At 32.0% G+C, this 18,293-nt stretch overlaps 4 protein-coding genes and 1 non-coding gene across 6 annotated transcripts; 3 read left to right on the top strand and 2 right to left on the bottom strand.

Moving 5' to 3' along the window:
- Positions 1-412: 412 nt before the first annotated feature.
- Positions 413-1,320, top strand: LOC100781368 (glutelin type-A 2; the record flags this gene model as incomplete). Its single annotated transcript, XM_006595397.1, has 2 exons — positions 413-567; positions 1,034-1,320. Coding segments are annotated over 2 exons (309 nt in total), but the record flags the coding sequence as incomplete, so codon positions are not given.
- Positions 1,321-1,744: 424 nt separating this feature from the next.
- LOC100780839 (uncharacterized) lies at positions 1,745-6,643 on the bottom strand. 2 transcript variants are annotated; one of them, XM_041008517.1, is made up of 4 exons: positions 6,053-6,643; positions 5,481-5,640; positions 2,386-2,429; positions 1,745-2,226 (listed from the first exon to the last, which is right to left on the bottom strand). In XM_041008517.1, the coding sequence occupies exons 1-4, from the start codon at positions 6,438-6,440 to the stop codon at positions 2,144-2,146; spliced, it is 675 nt and encodes a 224-aa protein (XP_040864451.1). In that variant the 5' UTR covers positions 6,441-6,643; the 3' UTR covers positions 1,745-2,143. The 2 variants fall into 2 exon arrangements, with proteins under 2 accessions (XP_040864451.1, XP_025980664.2); XM_026124879.2 differs by lacking the exon at positions 2,386-2,429.
- A 1,065-nt stretch (positions 6,644-7,708) lies between these two features.
- TRNAV-CAC (transfer RNA valine (anticodon CAC)) lies at positions 7,709-7,782 on the bottom strand. The gene has a single exon. It is a non-coding gene; the product is annotated as a tRNA-Val (tRNA).
- Positions 7,783-9,492: 1,710 nt separating this feature from the next.
- Positions 9,493-11,297, top strand: LOC100778013 (60S ribosomal protein L35). The gene is made up of 4 exons (XM_003543449.4): positions 9,493-9,694; positions 9,794-9,929; positions 10,021-10,177; positions 11,051-11,297. The coding sequence occupies exons 1-4, from the start codon at positions 9,691-9,693 to the stop codon at positions 11,123-11,125; spliced, it is 372 nt and encodes a 123-aa protein (XP_003543497.1). The 5' UTR covers positions 9,493-9,690; the 3' UTR covers positions 11,126-11,297.
- A 4,532-nt stretch (positions 11,298-15,829) lies between these two features.
- Positions 15,830-17,996, top strand: LOC100777476 (exocyst complex component EXO70H1). Its single transcript, XM_003543448.5, has one exon. The coding sequence runs from the start codon at positions 16,222-16,224 to the stop codon at positions 17,674-17,676; it is 1,455 nt and encodes a 484-aa protein (XP_003543496.1). The 5' UTR covers positions 15,830-16,221; the 3' UTR covers positions 17,677-17,996.
- The last annotated feature ends 297 nt before the right edge of the window (positions 17,997-18,293 follow it).

The following is an 18,293-nucleotide window of genomic DNA, read 5'->3' as shown; positions in this document are numbered from 1 at the left end:
TGATTTTGGTGTACACGTATATGAAAAATATCTGTTTGGGGAGATATATAATTATCAGTATCAATATTTGGATCAGTATTTAAAAGGATTAGTTATCGTCTCGTAGACGGTGGATATCATGTGTTGATCCAAATAATAATAATAAACTCATTATTTGAAGTGATTATGAATTTATGTTGTTGTATTGATTATTTGTGAACTTGTGTTCTCAATCCACATGAAGTGGAGTGGCTGGAATAGTGCTGCTGTCTGACTCAGAAGAGAAGGTTGTTGCAATCAAGAAGGGTGATTGATGCCTTGGCACTCCCCTTTGGTGTTGTGTGACGTGGTGGTACAACAAGGAAGAAACTGAGTTGGTTATTCTGTTCCTTGGGGACACTTCCAAGGCTCACAAGGCAGGTGAATTCACTGACTTTTTTCTGACTGGTTCCAATGGAATCTTCACCGTAGGGTTTTGGAGACAACCGTGAAAGCTGTTAATTTGTTCATTGTGCCAAGGTTCTTTGTGGTCTCAAAGATTGCTGATCCTGATGGACTCGAGTGGTTCTCTATCATCTCCACCCCTAAGTGAGTCTTTCTTATATTACTTCTTTACACCTTATTTACAGTATATGTTTCTTCTTCTTCTTCTTGTTATAGATTTCATTGCAGAAGTAATCATCCATTTGATATTCTGTTTATTGCTTACATAGATTGGATTTTTTGTCTATCTTTTCGTGTTAGGAACCTTTTAAATTTTAACTGACACAGAGCACCCATCATAATTCATAAATTGAAAATTGCTGATCCTAATATACTTGCAAGGAATCTTTATTTGGTTGGAAAATGAAAACTCAATTAGTGAACAACTATTCTGTACTATATGCATGCACATTGTAACAATTGATTGTTAACTATGGCATTAGGCATTACTAATGTTAGGTAGCCTCACCAATAAAGGGTTGAGATGATTACTCAATCAGTTTCCGTAGTTCACCTCATAATTTATTTGCAATGATCCTTTTACTAATTGGTATGATTCTCACTTTGGCAGTACTATATTTACCCACTTGGCTGGAAGTTCTTCCGTGTGGAAGGCTTTATCACCTTCGGTTCTGCAAGCTGCTTTCAATGTAGATCCAGAAGTTGAGCAACTGTTCCGTTCAAAGAGGACTGCCGATGCCATTTTCTTCCCTCCACCAAACTAGATTAAGCATTCCATTGCTTGCTTGTAAAGATTCCCCATCCTATACACCGGAAAGTTAAAAGGGGAAATGTCTTGTGGAATTACTTTACTGTTTAAAACTACTATTTTCTTTATTAATTAGGAATTTCAACTAACCACCTCTCTCGTTCCTTTTTTTTTTTTGCCTGCCTCTATTCTTATCCTTTTCATATTATTCGAACTATTGAAGATAGTGAATATAGATTCCTAAAAAAAAAGATACTTAAGTTAAAGATGCTTCTTATAAAAATAAAAAAGTAGGTTAAATATAATTGTTTTACAGGTCAGTAGCTTGAACTAAAAGGCATGAGAAATCATACATGAAACAGAACTCAGCAGAGTCAGAAGTAATTATTAATGTGAAACTAACAAATCTTCCTTTGACACGACCAAACACAATCCAAACAAATGCAAGCCTTAGCAAGTGGTGCAAGAGATCCAAACATTCTCAAGCAATATTTCTTTTTCATCACAACATTTACACCAATATAATTAACGCAACGGGGTTTCGAAGAAGATAAAGTGATGAACTCAGATAAATAAAAAAGGAGATATAAAGAAGTGGCAAAGTTGCCCGCATGCAGACATACACAATATCCTTAAACCAAAATCTAAATTCTTGCAGACGTTCCATATTAGCAAACCATAAAATATCATATAAGCCGTCGCTAAAGGAATGGCGATAGTGTTGATAATATCATATACCATGTTGTAATCATCTTCATTCCCACGACAACGCATCTCACGTGGTCCATTATTCCTGTCATACATCATCCTATTCACTTCATCACTAAGACACCGTTACACATTTCACACCGCCTTGAACGCTTCCTCGGCACCAGGGGCTTTGTTGTTATCGGGATGAACCTTCAGTGACAGCTTCTTATAAGCTTTCCACACATCCTCACCAGTGCAATTTCTCCTCACTCCTAATATGTCCTAATACTTTCTCTCCATCTTAATCTCTCTAATAATTGATATTTGATCGCCATAGCTGTTCTTCTTGTTCCCATTCATTGTACCTAGAAAATTAGGGCCGCAATCAATTCGAGAGTTATATATGCGTCACATAGGATCTAAATTTAAGACTAGAAAGAAAATGTTACCAACAATCAACAGAAAACATTGAACATACATCAAAAAACAGAAAACATGGAAGACGCCAGAGAAATAAAAATTACCTGCAGATCGAAGGAGAAGAAACAAAGAGAATAAATCCAATGACCTGTTTGAAGTAGCTGTTAATTTTAAGATTTTGGATTTCAAATGTAAATTTTAAAATACAATGTGTTTAATAAAATTAAAGCTGAAATGATTTTTGAATTTTTTTTTGAAAGATTTTTACACTCATTTTTTCAAAAACAAGAAAAAGTGTATTGTGAAATTGGTTTTTAGTTTAAAAAAATCACACATTTCTCACATTTGACTATGATACTTTTTGTTGGTACCACCACCATTCATCACTATTATCATCGTCATTATTACCAACATTAGCTTCATCATTATCACCACCATCATCATTAGTGTCACTATGATCGCTACCGTCATCGTCATTATCACCACTACCATCACCACACTACCACCACTTGGTGTCACCACCAACACCACCGTCGTTGTTATCATTATCATTTCCGACCTCACCATCACTACCACCAGTATCAATAATATCATCTTTGTCACCACTACCGCAATTATTATCAACTGTTACTATCATCATTGTCAGTGCACCATCATCGCGATCAATACCATTGACATTGTTACCACTACCACCATCACTGTCACCACTATTGCCACCAACATCACTCTCATTGTTACCATCACCATTGTCACCACTAATATTACATTTGTCACCACCACCACCAATGTCGTCGCGATCACCACTAATATCACCTTTATCACTACCACCATCACATTGATTCAGATTCCAAATTAAAGCAAAATAGATGAAACACGAAGCGTGAAATGTTAGCTCCATCACTGACAAATTTTATCTAGACCATGCAATCATAAAGTGTACTCTTCTTATTACTGTGGCATTGGTGGGTGGAGAGGTACAACATTGACACTATAAAACAAATTTGAGGCCACTGATTGATCTCTTACATAATTATTGGTAGAATCTCTTACAATAATTATTCTTTATGAGAGCTAATTAATTAGGATGTGATTCTTTCTACTTAAGAGCGTGTATCATGAGTTGAGTGTGACTTGACCCACTTGAAATGTGTTTAATAAAAATTATATGTAGATTGAAGAAGAAGAAGAAACAAAGAGAATAAATCCAATGACTCTTTTGAAGTGGTTGTGAATTTTAAGATTTTGGATTTCAAATGTAAATTTTAAAACAAAATGTGTTTAATAAAATCAAACTTGTAACCTTGGCTCCGATACCTATTTAGGCTTTTTCAAAAATAATAATTGGGCTCACTTCCCAAAACTGACTCAACATGAAGTGTTACAATGTTTCATGAAAGAAAATGCCGCATTTCATATATTAAAAATGATGCATGACATATCATTCATATAATGAACATTGTGAGTGTGTGGTAATGACAAGTGGACAACATATCCTTGAATGCACTAGTGGACAACATATGGATTTTAAATCAATTATTTATAAAAATCATTTCAAGTTGACTCCTTAAAAGAATCAACCTTTCTTCACTTAATTGTTTTGAAAAAATATCAACAAGTTATTCATCACTAGGTACAAACTGTAAATCCATTATATCATTTTGAACATAATCACTTATAAAATGATGTTTAATTCTTATATGTTTTGTTCTGATATCAATTGTTGAATCGAGCACTTATTACTAGACTAAAAGTTATAACTGATAGTCAGGATGCAATTCTTTCTACTTAAGAGCGTAACAATCCAAATGTCATGAATTGACTGTGACTTGACCCACATAGACCTCCGCTACAGGACAATTGATGCCACAACTCGACAAATAAATAGATTATAATATTTATCTATCTATTTAAAGTTATAAACATAGGTGACATATATATTAACACTGATGTAGATGGAAATTAACTAAGGCTAGGCATGTTAATTGGATTTTGAATTGTGACTATTATTTTTTTTTAAAATTGCATATATTTTCCACAAGAAATAATATTGTTCGAAGAGAGCCAAATAGGATCACTGAAAGTGTCGAAGTTTTCTATGAGTATTTAAGGCAACTACTTACCAAAGCTCAAGCCATGTGATCCACATGTTAAGTGGTCATGACCCATCAGCACTGACAAACATAAATCATTAGATGAAAAAAGAATAAGAAAACAGAAACAGTTTGGTGAAGAGTGTGTCCCAAACCAGCCTGGCCTTGAGTGCTGCCGGCTACCACTGACTCGAATGCATTACCTTGTCTCCAATAGTTTGTTATCTAAAAAGCTTAGCTAGTGGGGAAAAAAAATAGTGTGTAATGTAGCAGGACAGGTGCACAAGGTTTTCACTTTTATGGTTATGGAAGAGATGGAGAGACCCATTAATTAGTGCTCAGCACCAAGGTATTGAAAAGAACACCTTCTGGAGAGCAGCTTTTCTTTGGTGCTCTTGGTTTGAATTTCCAAATTTTCTTCGAAGCAGATTTGAGGTCAAAAGTTTATCAAGTTGATAATTTGTTTCCACAAACAGGAACACATTAAATGACACTGAATTAAGAGAAATGCTGAATAGTATGAATAATCATTTTTTTTATATATTTTGGTAAGGATAAAACTTAGATGTACTTCTTCTTTGAGTGCTTTTAGTGCTGTACTCTAATCAAAGTTAAAGTTTCATTAAGATAAATTTCGATATAAGTTAAGAAGATGAAATATCAATTCTGATTCAACAACACTAAAAGCACGTAAAGGACCTGCATTCAAGTTTTTTCTTCTTCTCTAGAATAGTTTTGCCTTGAGGCAGGTCTTTTTAATTATAGGCTGGAGTTAAGGAGAAAAAAAGAAGCAATGGCAGCCAAAGCCTTAATTAGAATTAATGTGCGTCTTTTATATATGAAGTAAAGAAACATTAATATTGTGGAGACACAAGACTTACAGAAAAACAATTGAACTTGAGCAATTACCAATCAGTAATAAACACTAAACACCAAGAAAAAGCTGCACTCCATTCACCCATCAATCTAACCAGACAACAAACATTATAATTAAGCTTGACATGTCATTAAACTTTATACCCAATACAAACTATCACAAACAACAGAGATAAAAAGGGGTGGCGCTACATGCTAATTTTTATTTAACTCACGTTGAGCATTTAAACTACCTCGGCATTGACGAAGACAATGATGGCAAAGATGATGTTGAAGATGGCCATAGCTGTGCATTCTTCACCTTGGACACACTTGCCAGAACCCCTAATGGTGTCACGTGTCCGATTATTGTTACTTTCTTTGCCTCCATGTCTATACTGAATGATGTTACTCCTACAACAAATAGTCAATTATATAAATTAGATTCGTCAACATATATCTATAAGGTAGTGAAGGAAACATGCATAACCCCACAAGTCAACAATGAGTTAATACTTATATTACATTATTATGTGGATAAATATGTAGCAAGATTTATCTTTCTTTTTATCCTTAAAAATTAAAAATAATATTTAAAGATTTATAATATTCATATATCATGTTTAACTAGCGAAGATATAACTCCTTAATAATAAAATTTATATCTACTAGAGAATGTGGAAATTATTACTATGACCATCTTTACATAAATTTCTTCTCAAGCAAGAAAAACAAAAAAGAAATGAATTGAACTTGTATACTTAAACTTTCATAACAACTTTTTTCTTTCTTTCTAGAAACTAATTAAGGTGGATGTGTAACTGACCTTCCATTTTTGAAATGTGTTTTGTAACTTTTCCTGCACGGGCCTTGCAATGCAATGAGACCCTCAAAACCACAATCTGGTTCTGCAGTGTGGGCTTGTGTGAGTGTGAAGGGATTTTATCAGACTCGGAAACCCAATCACTGAGGAGATATCTAGTGGATGATGAAGTACCACATAGGTTGTTAACTTGAATATTGGAGCCTTTTCTGCGAACTTCACCATTTTGAGGCTTAGGATTGATAGGCAATAATCTGGATGAACAAGGGACACGAAGTTGGCTTTTCCTTGGAATACTGGCGAGCCTTTTGGTGCTTTTACGTACCTTGGAATGATGATCCGTTACTGCTGTGGAAGAAATGGAAGAGCAGAACAGATTCATTCCTTTCATGAGTAGGGATCAATGATTAGTATCATCTAATAATTTCTCTTTTTTTTTTTTTAAGGGACAACTAACTGCATTATGGACATATCATTGTTACACATAGGGCTCTGTTTGTTCGGGTACTTTTCCATAAAAACTTACATTAAATAAATTATCACTCGTCGAAAATTTGAAGATTGCTGGTCTTTACATTCAATTCTTGAATTTTGAGCATTACCATTAGGCATTTTAAAGGAATGAAGCTGTTAAATTGTTGCATATCACCTCGATCATTACCAACTCTTGTCTTAATTCATCACTTTTTCACGTTTAATAAATCATTACAGAGAAGTTGCATCTTTTGTCAGGCAAAAAAGGGCATGCATGGCGCATTTATAGATCAATGATAACGTGTTTTTTCAGCTGGTTCCTGATCCTTACTCTGTGTTGCCCAATCTACTATCACAATTCACATCTGTTCCCTGCAATTGATCTTTATTTAAATTAAGTTTAGTCTCGTCAGGCTGGTGCATCAGTAATTTTTATTGTTCCAACGAAATCAAACTAATCCTGCAAGCCTGTATTGATTCTTTTAGAGCAAGATTCTTTATTTATTTAAACAAAAATAGAGTAAATAAGCAAAAGTAATTCGGATAACGTACTAGTGCACATGGATTCTCGTTATTTTCTGCGTGGATGCAAAAAAAGAAACCTACCCTGTTTGGTTGCCTCGTTCTTTATCAGCTTAGATTGTTTTAAGGTCCTTATCCTATCCTTATTTAAATACATTGGTTCATATAATCACGCGTTAAAAGATGTGAGTGAGTCCTTTAAATTCCTAATTGTTCCTTTATTTCTTCCCTCTCTAAGTCTCTTTATTTCTCTTTGGTCGGTCTATCTATCTATCTCCTTATTATAAGTTTGTTAAGTTCGTGAACATAGGGAATATGTCAAATCGCTTAGTTACACAATTCACAATTTTCAGTATTAAGGTCAGGATTTTTAAAATTTTTATGTTACATGAAAGTTGAAACGAAAAATATAAGATGTGATATGGTAAGTATTAATTAATCATAAATGCCACTATTTACAGCATCAAACTGGATTCTTGGAATGATCATTTTTTTTTCTTTTGAAAAAAAAAATGTGAAACAATGTTTCGATTCCCCATACTTTGATTAACCGGAAAGTTTTGGTCAACAATGTAAGAAACCAGTATCCAAGGATTAATTAAGACTTAAACCTCCAAATTAACATTTTGTATCAAAATTGAAAATTCTCTTAATTTATCAAAATGTCTGAGCCCGGGTTCGAACCGGGGACCTCTAGTGTGTGAGACTAGCGTGATAACCAACTACACCACCCAGACTTCACTTGATAAAGGCATTAAGGTTTTTTTTGTTATTGTCCTATCACTTATTACTTCATTTCAATTTTTTAATCTTATATTTTCATTCTTTATATATAATTTGTTATGTCTATTATTTTCTTCTTTATTTTTTTTATATCTCTCTATTTTCGCGTACAAAATCCATTTTTAGGATATATATAACATTTTTCTTTCTCATCTAATAAACGAAAGCCTCCATTAGTTAATATCATACAAATAATTTATTTAAATAAATTTTTTGTAGTGTACATCCATATAGTATGATGTGTCATTGAATATATCGACATGCTAGTATAACTTAAAAAAATCTAAATGTAAAATAAGTCGTACGTGAAAAATGAAATATTTAGGTTCATTTGCTACATATTAAAAAAATTATTCTAATATAAAAAACGTAATAAATAATTTTTGGTTTTTATAAAAAAAAGAAGAAGTTGATTATGTTTGTTTATAATAAAAAAATCACTTAAAAAACTTATTTATGAGATTTTATTTACTATAAATTTTAATTGTAATCCTACTTTGGATTGTTTTCACTTTTTTATTATTTAAAAAAGTTGAAACAATTTTTAAAAAAAAAAACTAAAAGAAATGGGCCTTAAAAAGAAAAGAGTAGAGACAAAGAGTTCACTACGTCAGTCCGTTGGGCAGAAGGTCTTGTGATTAAGGCCGGGATCTAATTTGAGTTTAGGAATTGCTATGGGCACGCACGTTTTTACTTGATACATTCAGTAGTTTCTCAAAATGTCAAAAATGCCCTTATAGGCATTTAGGGTTATAAATAACACATTCTATTTTTCATTTCTGCATCTCCTTTTTTTTTTCATAAAACCTCAACCGTAATTGAAACTTTCTTCCGTTACCTTTTGTTGGTGTGCATTTGTTTAGTATGTTTTAGTATATACGGTGAAGTTTGATAATTGTTTAGTATGTTTTAAATAATATTACCAAATCAATATTTATAAAATTGCTAAAACTATCGCTAACATATAAAAAAATTAATTTCTATAACATTTTAAAAATAAATAAATAAATAAATTTTATTTTTAATTAAAAAAGGTAATTCATACGGATTGATGATTGGCAATCCATATCATTCATATGAATCATCAATCCGTATGAGTTTTTTTGAAAAAAATTAATTTTTTATTTTTTATTTAAAAAAATAAATAAATAAACAATATAAAATTAATTTTTTTAAAAAAAATTCATACAAATTGATGATTCATATGAGTCATATAAATTGGTAATTCATATCACGATCACTAATCCTAAGAGTTTCTTTTAAAAAAATTAATTTTTTTTTAAAATAATTAAAAATTAAATAAAAAATAATTAAAATTTTAAAATTTAAATTTCTTTTTTTCAATGTCTTTTTTTTCTATATGAGTCATAAAAAATTAAATTAAAAAAATAATTAAAAATTTAAATCCGTATGAATCATAAATGTCATTTTTATAATAATTATTTTTTAAAAAAATAATTAAAATTTAATTTTTTTAAAAAAAGTCATACAAATTAGTAAATCATATAAATCATATGAATTAATAATATGTATAATTTTTTTTAAAAAAAAATATTTTTTAATTATTTAAAAAAATAATTAAAATTTAAAATAATAAAACTGATACGGATATATGAGTAATATGGATTGTTAATTTATATTTAAAGAAAAGGTGAAGGGCTGGTGTCCCAAAAAAATGTTGGCTGCACGAAGGAACTCGCTTTCAGCTTTGAAGAAAAAAAGGCCCAAATCCACTTGATACGTTAACCAGTGTTACGTTTTGTCCCAGATTAGGGTAGTAGCAGAAAGAAAGAGTAACCAGGTGGTAGGGTTTCTAATTCTTTTCATCCTCTTCGCAGAGCCTCAGTAGCTTCGCATTAGCAATGGGTATGATTAAACTTCTACTACGTCGTGATTTCCTTCAATTGCATTGCGATTTCATTCATTCATTTATTTTTTCTATTTTGTTGTGTTGAAATTCAAAAGCGAGAATCAAGGTGTACGAGCTGAGGAACAAGACAAAAGCAGAGCTTCTGAACCAACTGAAGGATCTCAAAGCAGAACTCGCTCTCCTCCGCGTCGCCAAGGTCACCGGCGGAGCCCCGAACAAGCTTTCCAAAATGTACCTTCCCTCTCTCTTTCATATCAAATCCCTAATTCCTAATTGGATTGAAATGCTTACGAATTTGAATGCGTTTGTTGTGTGGATGTAGCAAAGTGGTTAGGCTTTCGATAGCGCAGGTGCTGACGGTGATTTCCCAGAAGCAAAAAGCAGCGCTGAGAGAGGCTTACAAGAAGAAGAAATACCTTCCTTTGGATCTGCGTCCCAAGAAGACCAGAGCCATCCGAAGGCGCTTAACTAAGCACCAGGTACTTTTCATGCCTTACTCTTCCAATTTTTGCATTTTCTGTTTATTATGCTATGATTGTGTTGTGTCCTTAACTTGTTCTACTTTATTCAGTGTTGGAATAATTGCCTAGTTCATAATCGTTTCGTTGGTAAGAAAAAATAAATAAAATAATCACGGGATTAGTTTCAAAGTTTGTGTCTAGAAATGATGTATGGTTGAACATGTTTTCAATTTTGAATTCCTCCTTTTACTTGTGCTGTTTCCAAACGTGTCATAGATCAGTATTGGCCTTGAGTAGAGCTGAAATGCTCAAATTTAGTCACAGCTTTCAACTTTTCTGAATACCGAATTGTCTTTGGAAATATCATCTAATAATCTGGGCTTTAGAAAATCAACCAGATAGTCATGATATCGTCTCATCTAATAACTATTTTTTTCTTCTTGTTTTTGTTATAAATATGGTGAGTACCATTGTGAACACTCAACTAAGGAACATGGTTGAAAGTTTGACTGCAATTACGATTATAAGTTATCCTTAGGGGAGCAATATACGATACAATTTTTATTGTTTTGGTCACGTAACGTGAAAATTATTAGCTGATGTTTTTACAGTTAACCCACGTTCTGATTCATGTAATGTTTTATCTGGTTGGTTTGATCTAATGGAAGATGAACGCACTATTTTTAATTCCTTTACTAGTTTTGAATCTTTTGATTTGTGGAGCTCTTTGTATGATTTGTGGAGCTCGTTGTAATCAGTTATACCATTATTTTCTATGTTTGCTGTAGATTGTTTTCCTATCTCGAGTTTCTGAACGAGATAGATATTTCTGGCCATAGAGGGTTCTCATTTAACGTAGCTGAATGAATGAACTTGCTGTTTTTCTTACAGGCTTCATTGAAGACAGAGCGTGAGAAGAAGAAGGAATTGTATTTTCCACTGCGAAAATATGCAATTAAAGTGTAATGTTAGATCCCAATACGGATGATAATTTTGGCGTTTGTTAGTTGACACAGTTTTGATGCCGTTTTGTCCTAGTTTTCTTTTAATCATCATGAAACTTTTATTAAATGTTAACTGGTTTTACTCTCGCCTTTGTTTTTTCGTCATATATGAAAATTTTCAATTTTTGCATGCACAGGCTAATCTATATTCTTTTGTGATTTACCAGTTATTAATAAAGTTCGTAGATCAGTTTTATTAATAATGTTGTGTTGAAGGCTCGTTGTCGAATTTTTCTGCATTCCAAATTGGCCCATAGTTTTGACAAAATGACTCTTCTCTAGGACGTTAATCTGAAACTATCTAAGTAAATATAGTAGTTGGGGCAATCTCAAGGTTTGACATGTCTCTTTTACTCAATCAATTCAGGGAACTGCCCTAAATATCTATACTTTGTAAGGATAAAATATCTTTTCGTCTCAATATTTTATAAATGCTGGCTTTTAGTTATAAAATTTAATATTGAACTTCGATAAGTGGTTACTTTTTTAACATTTTATTTGAATTTTGATATTAGAGATATAGGAACTATTAAATATACAAGAATAACAATTAATTCATCATCTAATATCAGCTTAAAAAAATCATCAGCTAATATATTTCCGAAAATGTCTTGGCCTTCCTAATAAATGTGGCGTAGCTAGCAATTGAAACTTTGTAATAATAAAGTTGTGGCTTGCTGTTAACCGTCCAAGGCGAACAAACTTGACTGCTTACTTAAAGGTTAAATAGCTTTATTTAGATGGGCGGAAGTAGCCCCCCAAACATGAGTACATTGTGGGGGCTTTTAACGCCATTTTTTAATAATATGAATAATTTGGAATAGAAAAATTTGACCTTTCAAACAAATTTGACTGGAACTAAAAAAAATAAACAGAATTTTACGCTGAGTAAGAATAATCATATTATATTTATATCAATTTTGTCAAGATTATATATGTGTATATATATATATAATTACTTCACTTCAAACTTTTTTTTTTTAAATCAGTTTTATAAAAAAATCAAAATCTCAATAATTTTGTTTACAAACGATGAGGTAAACAGTAAACACACGTTTAAGACCTAAAAAACGTTTAAATACAAGAGAACAGAGAAGAAAAGGGGTTGATTTGGTTTACTGTGCTTTTAATTGCCTCTGAGTTCATTTGCACGGCACACCTATTGGCCATTGCTCTTCAATTTCCCTTTTATCCGAAAAAAGAGTTAAAAACAGGTAAGAGACTAAGATATTTTACGCATAGAAGTTTTTCACATTACAACATTAACAAAAGAACTCTGTTTATACAAAGAGACTTACATAAATAAGAGGGACACAAGAGATAAGAGGATGAGAAATATAAGAAATTGAACTTTGATTATTATAATTTCTCTCCTACTGTTTAACATCTGTATAAGTTGACTTGAAATTTTTATCAAACATCAGCAACAAGTTAAAAAGAAGAAGTTGACTTGAAAATATAAATTTTATTTTGTACGTATCTTCTGTCTAAAATAAAACTTATATTGATTATTACACGGTTTAATGAAATTTATTGATATATAGATTATCATAACATTTGAAAGAGAATATATATTTTTTAATGAAAAAATATATTTCATGCAAAAAGAGAGTATAGATAGAACTCATTTGAATGTAAAAATTGATCACTACATGTTAGATGAAATTTAATTATATATAAATTGTCATCAGATTTGAAAGAATTTAGACAGAAATTATTTGAATTTGAAAATAAATTTTAATTCTTATAAGTAGTTATTCTTTAAATTTGTTTCTATAAGTTTTTTTTTGTAAGTCATAACAATTTGTTTTTAATTTTAATAAATTCGTGATTAAATTTATAATAAGGGTGCGGCTTTTATTAAAAAATGAATAAAATCAATTTGCTACAATTTTTTTACCCTCATGATATTTGTTTTCTGATAGTGATAGTGTCCCTAGCTGATTTTCAAAATTTTAATTGTTATTATTATTATTATTATGAATACGTAATAGCTTTAAATTCAAATTAAATTATATTAATTACTGTTATTTTGAATTTGAATTTAAAATAATTATATTAATTATTGCTATTATAATTATGTTATTATTTTCAAATTAATGTAAATTTTATTTTAAGTTATAAAAAAATTTATTATCTTTTATATATTAATATTATAATTAGATTATTATCTTCAAATTTAAAGTATTTTTAATATTTTATATTAATTGAATTTTTCAAAAAGAATATAATAAGATAATTTTAATTTATATACTTAAATAATTTATATAAAAATAATTATTCCACATTTATGTTAAAATATTAATTAATTATTAGATGAAATATTTATTATTGAGATGTGTACATTAGGCTTGTTAAACATAACAATAGAGCAGATAAGAGAACTAGAAATTTATGCATAGAAGTTTTTCACAGCACAATTAATTAATGTTAACAACTATAAAAGTTGACTTGAATTTTTTTTATTAAGCATCAGCAGCAAGTAAAAAAAAATCTATAAGTTGACTTAAAATTGATCAATTTTGATTTGTATGTATCTCCTGCTTAAAATAAAATCTATATTGGTTATTACACGGTTTAATCAAATTTAATAATATATAAATTATCATAATATTTGAAGGAGTATGGATGTTTTTTTATGAAAAAAGATACTAAATAAGATTTGGAAGAATTTAGACAGAACTTATTTGAATTTAAAGTTAAATTTTTAATAACTTAAAAATGAATTGTGAAAGGGTAATACAAAGAATGGTATAAAAATAATATAACTCCACGGAAAAATCATTTATATACTCTTTTTCATAACTGTTTCTATAATTAGGTAGAAAAATGAGAATGATATGATAAATGGTGGCGTAAATGAAATAGAAGAAAAATTGGAAAGGACATTGGGGTGAGAAAATTTAGGGGTGTTCACGAGTGAATGATTTTAATTTGTTTACTTTGATTTGGATTTTGAATTCTTTTCGTCAAATCCGATTCAAACTAAACTGATGTTGAACCGGGTTGGTTCGATTTGGATCATGGGATATCCGATAAAATGTTTCAAAAAAATATAAATAATAATAATTTATCCCAAAATTAATTGATAATTCTCTAATATACACCAAATTAATCAAATTTATCATGAAGAGATTCGAAGATCAAAATTGTATTATCTGTGTCAACTAGGTGGAGGTATGAAGGAGGCTTGATGGCGTTAACAACTATCGTGAGGAGGCAGAACAATGGATGAATTAGGCTATGTGAATGTTCGTGTACAATGTCATTCTAAGGTTATGTGATAAGGAAAAAGAAAGTGCCAAAGTAAATTTATGTGAGTGTGTAATAATCATAAAACATAACGGAAACACACAAAATGACATAAAAATATAAGTAATTTTAACACTTAAATAATAAAAATTAATATATATTTGGGATGGTTTGGATTTGAAAATTCTCAAATCTATACTTGAATCAATTGTCATTAGTTCTAATTGGGTTTGATTGGATTGGATTCAAGGAATAAATTTGAACCAATTTAATTGGTTTGATTAGAATCATTAAGTTCCTTGGGTTGATCTAGACCAATCAACACCCCGATAAAAAATTATTAAGTGTTCCATAATCATTACGTCATTTATGATCTCCATCAATAATCATGTGACAAGTGAACAATAAAAAATATAACTATTAAATTAAAGATATATTAAATAATTATCTAATAATAATTAATTATGTTATCGTTTAATTTAATGAATTTTAATCAATTTAAAGTCACATAATTTATGGATTGGGGTTGACTAATCATTAGTGTATGCATTTAGGCATATTATGAATCACCGATGAAGCACAAAGAGCTGACCAACGTAGCTCCAAATAGCTACCAAATGAGGACGAGCTAGGAACAAAATTCATCATAGGCGGGAAATGGTCCAATTCAATTAACACATGTTTTACCAGGATTTGGAACTTATGTATTGTGCTTGTGCATGTATTATGTATAAGACTGTGATCTTATCTACTGCCCAAAATTAAAGTTCCAAGTTAATTATTCCAAGCGTTTGATTTGGAACTTATGTATTGTGCATGTATTATCATTTACAAAACAGATTTTAGAAGTTATTTTTTACATAGAGGAAAAAGGGAGAATTAATTTTTAGATAGTATATATGTAAGAGAAGAATATGAAATAGCTATCAAACATTTACCCATTTTCTTTGTTTGCTCATCACAATTTGTTAAAAGAGTGATAATTTATTAAAACCAAAGGAGGATCGTAACTTCCAAATGATAAGTTCCACTCTGATTGGTCCAAAACATTATTCACATGTATATGTTATGTTGTTTTCATTAATACTATAGTATTAATTAATTAACTGTATGCATTGTAGACAGTCGACACCCCCATACGATTATAAAAAAAAGGAGTGGGGAAATAGTCGTAAATATTTCAATATATAGAAGAATGATAACTACAAATATAATAAAAATAAACCCGACGGCACTTAAACCTAATTAGCAGGAGGCAGGACTTATTCTTTCGTGCTAGTTCCTTGCTTCACATCAGGATAGGGACAGAGTTCAAGTTCCAACTTCGAAACCAAACCAGTAAGACTAGATCAGCACACACATATAGATGCACTGAAGAGTAATAATACATTAATAACATAATTTATAATCCATGAATCATTCACAATTTTATATATTTTATTAATATTTATTATTTTTTTCTTTCTATCATATTATAAATTCTATTATATATATATAGTAGAATAACATATTGGTAGTATTTTATTTTAAGAAAGGTAAAATAAAAAGGAAGTGTTATTACTCTATTACTATATACTATAACAAACGAATAAAAATCCTATGTTTTGTAATTGATGACACGCTTTAGAAGATACTAATTTGAAAGAAAGTTGTGAATTGTGCATTAAACAGATGCGTCTTCCCTCCCTCCCAGGTCAAGCAATGCAATCTTCACATCTATAAATACGTCTCAAACGACCAACACTGCCAAAAGGAATCAAAACTCAAACTCATTAATTGGTGTTTATTTCCTCAACTCAAACTGAAATGCCGAAAATGGGACTCAAAAACTTGTTCTTCTTCAAAGCATCACCATCGCCACCTTCCTCTCCTCCCACAAGAACCTTCTCCGATTCACTAATGGACCAAAACATCGAAACCGCTCGCGCCATCATTTCAAAATGGGAACTTATTTCCCCTTCTGACCAAACCGCCCCTCTATTCAGCAACACACGCCAAGAAGCCAAACAGTACCTTAACGCTGTCATGAGCCTGCAGTCCACTATGCAGCACCTCGTCGCACTGGATTCCTCCTCCGACACCCTCGTCCAAGCCCACTTCCTTATGCAACTCGCCATGAAGAGACTCCAGGCTGAGTTCTATCGAATATTAGCCCAAAACAGAGACAATCTCCATCCTGAATCCGTCGCCTCCACCGATCACCGGAGCAGCAGCGTCTCCGATGACGGCTCCGATTTCTCCGACGATGAGTTCCGCTTCGCCGGCGACTCTGTCTCCACGGTCGCCATGGCGGACCTGAAAGCCATTGCGGAGTGTATGGTTTCCGCCGGATACAGCGAAGAGTGCGTCAAGATTTACATCTTAATGAGAAAATCAATCGTAGATGAGTCACTGTATCACTTCGGAGTGGAGAGGCTGAGCTCCTCTCAGATTCAGAAGATGGACTGGGAAGCGCTCGAGTCCAAGATTAAGTCCTGGCTCAACGCTGTCAAGATCGCCGTCGGCTCTTTGTTTCACGGTGAGAGAACGCTCTGCGACTACGTCTTCGGTTCACCGGAGAGGAAGACCGCGGAGTCCTGCTTCGCCGCGATTTGCAGCGAAGGGGCTACGTCGTTGTTCGGATTCCCGGAAAAAGTTGCCAAGTGCAGCAAGAAAACGCCGGAGAAAATGTTCAGGACGCTCGACTTGTACGAAGCGATCTCTGATAACCGTCAACAAATTGAATCCATCTTCTCGTCAGAATCAACCTTCTCAATCAGATCGCAGGTACTTGCTTCTCAGGCTAGGCTGGGCGAGGCCGTTGGGACGATGCTAAACAACTTCGAATCCGCGATTCAAAAGGAATCCTCCAAGATTCCCATGCCTGGCGGCGAGATCCACCCGCTCACGCGTTACGTCATGAACTACATCGCGTTCCTGGGCGATTACGGCGACGGGCTCGCGGAGATAGTCGGCGATTGGCGTAAAAATTCGTTGCCGGAGTGTTACTACCGAAGTCCCGATCGCGAGGGAAAGAAAGGGTCATCGGAGATAGCTGAACGGATGGCGTGGCTGATATTAGTGCTCCTCTGTAAGCTGGACAGAAAAGCTGAACTCTACAAAGAGGTTGCACTCTCTTATCTGTTCCTGGCGAATAACGTGCAATACGTCGTCGTAAAGGTCCGCAACACAAACCTAGGGTTGATCCTTGGGGAGGATTGGTTGACGAAGCACGAGTTGAAGGTGAAAGAGTATGTTTCCAAGTACGACCAAGCATCTTGAAGGATGCGTTTAATTGCTTTGTTCTCTCGCTCCTCTTTCACGGAGATGAAGCAGCTAGCTCAATTTTTTATGAAGCTATAGTTAATTATATGCGCATGATTAATATGTGATACACACAGTAAATACAATAAGATAGCATCAAATATACCTTAATGAAATTTTCTTATTTTCAAAATATATATATTCATATTCATGTTACTCTATAATAGTATTTTTAATTTATATATTTTGTAGTCTACATATTTCAATTTTCAAAAAATTATAATTATCATGTATTTATTATGTACGAGGGTGTATGTAAGGTTTGAGAAATGGATAACATTTTGTATAATGAGGCAAAACTAATGGAATTAATAAGTATATATATATTTTCATTTATTCTAATCATACAGCTTCATAAAACGCTTTACAAAATAGTATATATAAGTGTATTATATTTGTAAACCACGACAAGTTTTGTACAAGTTTTAGAAAATATTCAAAATTAATAGACAAAGTCTAGTAGAATAATAAATGCAGGATAAAAACGAGGTTAAAGCGATTCACCCATTATTTTTGTAGGCAAATAGAATTTCTATTAATAGAAATGGCTCGACAACAATATTAAACGAGATACA

Source organism: Glycine max, chromosome 13 (genome assembly GCF_000004515.6).
Source record: "Glycine max cultivar Williams 82 chromosome 13, Glycine_max_v4.0, whole genome shotgun sequence".
In the NCBI taxonomy this organism is placed as follows: domain Eukaryota; kingdom Viridiplantae; phylum Streptophyta; class Magnoliopsida; order Fabales; family Fabaceae; genus Glycine; species Glycine max.
Note: the sequence above shows the minus strand (reverse complement) of the source record. Positions and strands in the feature narration are given on the sequence as shown.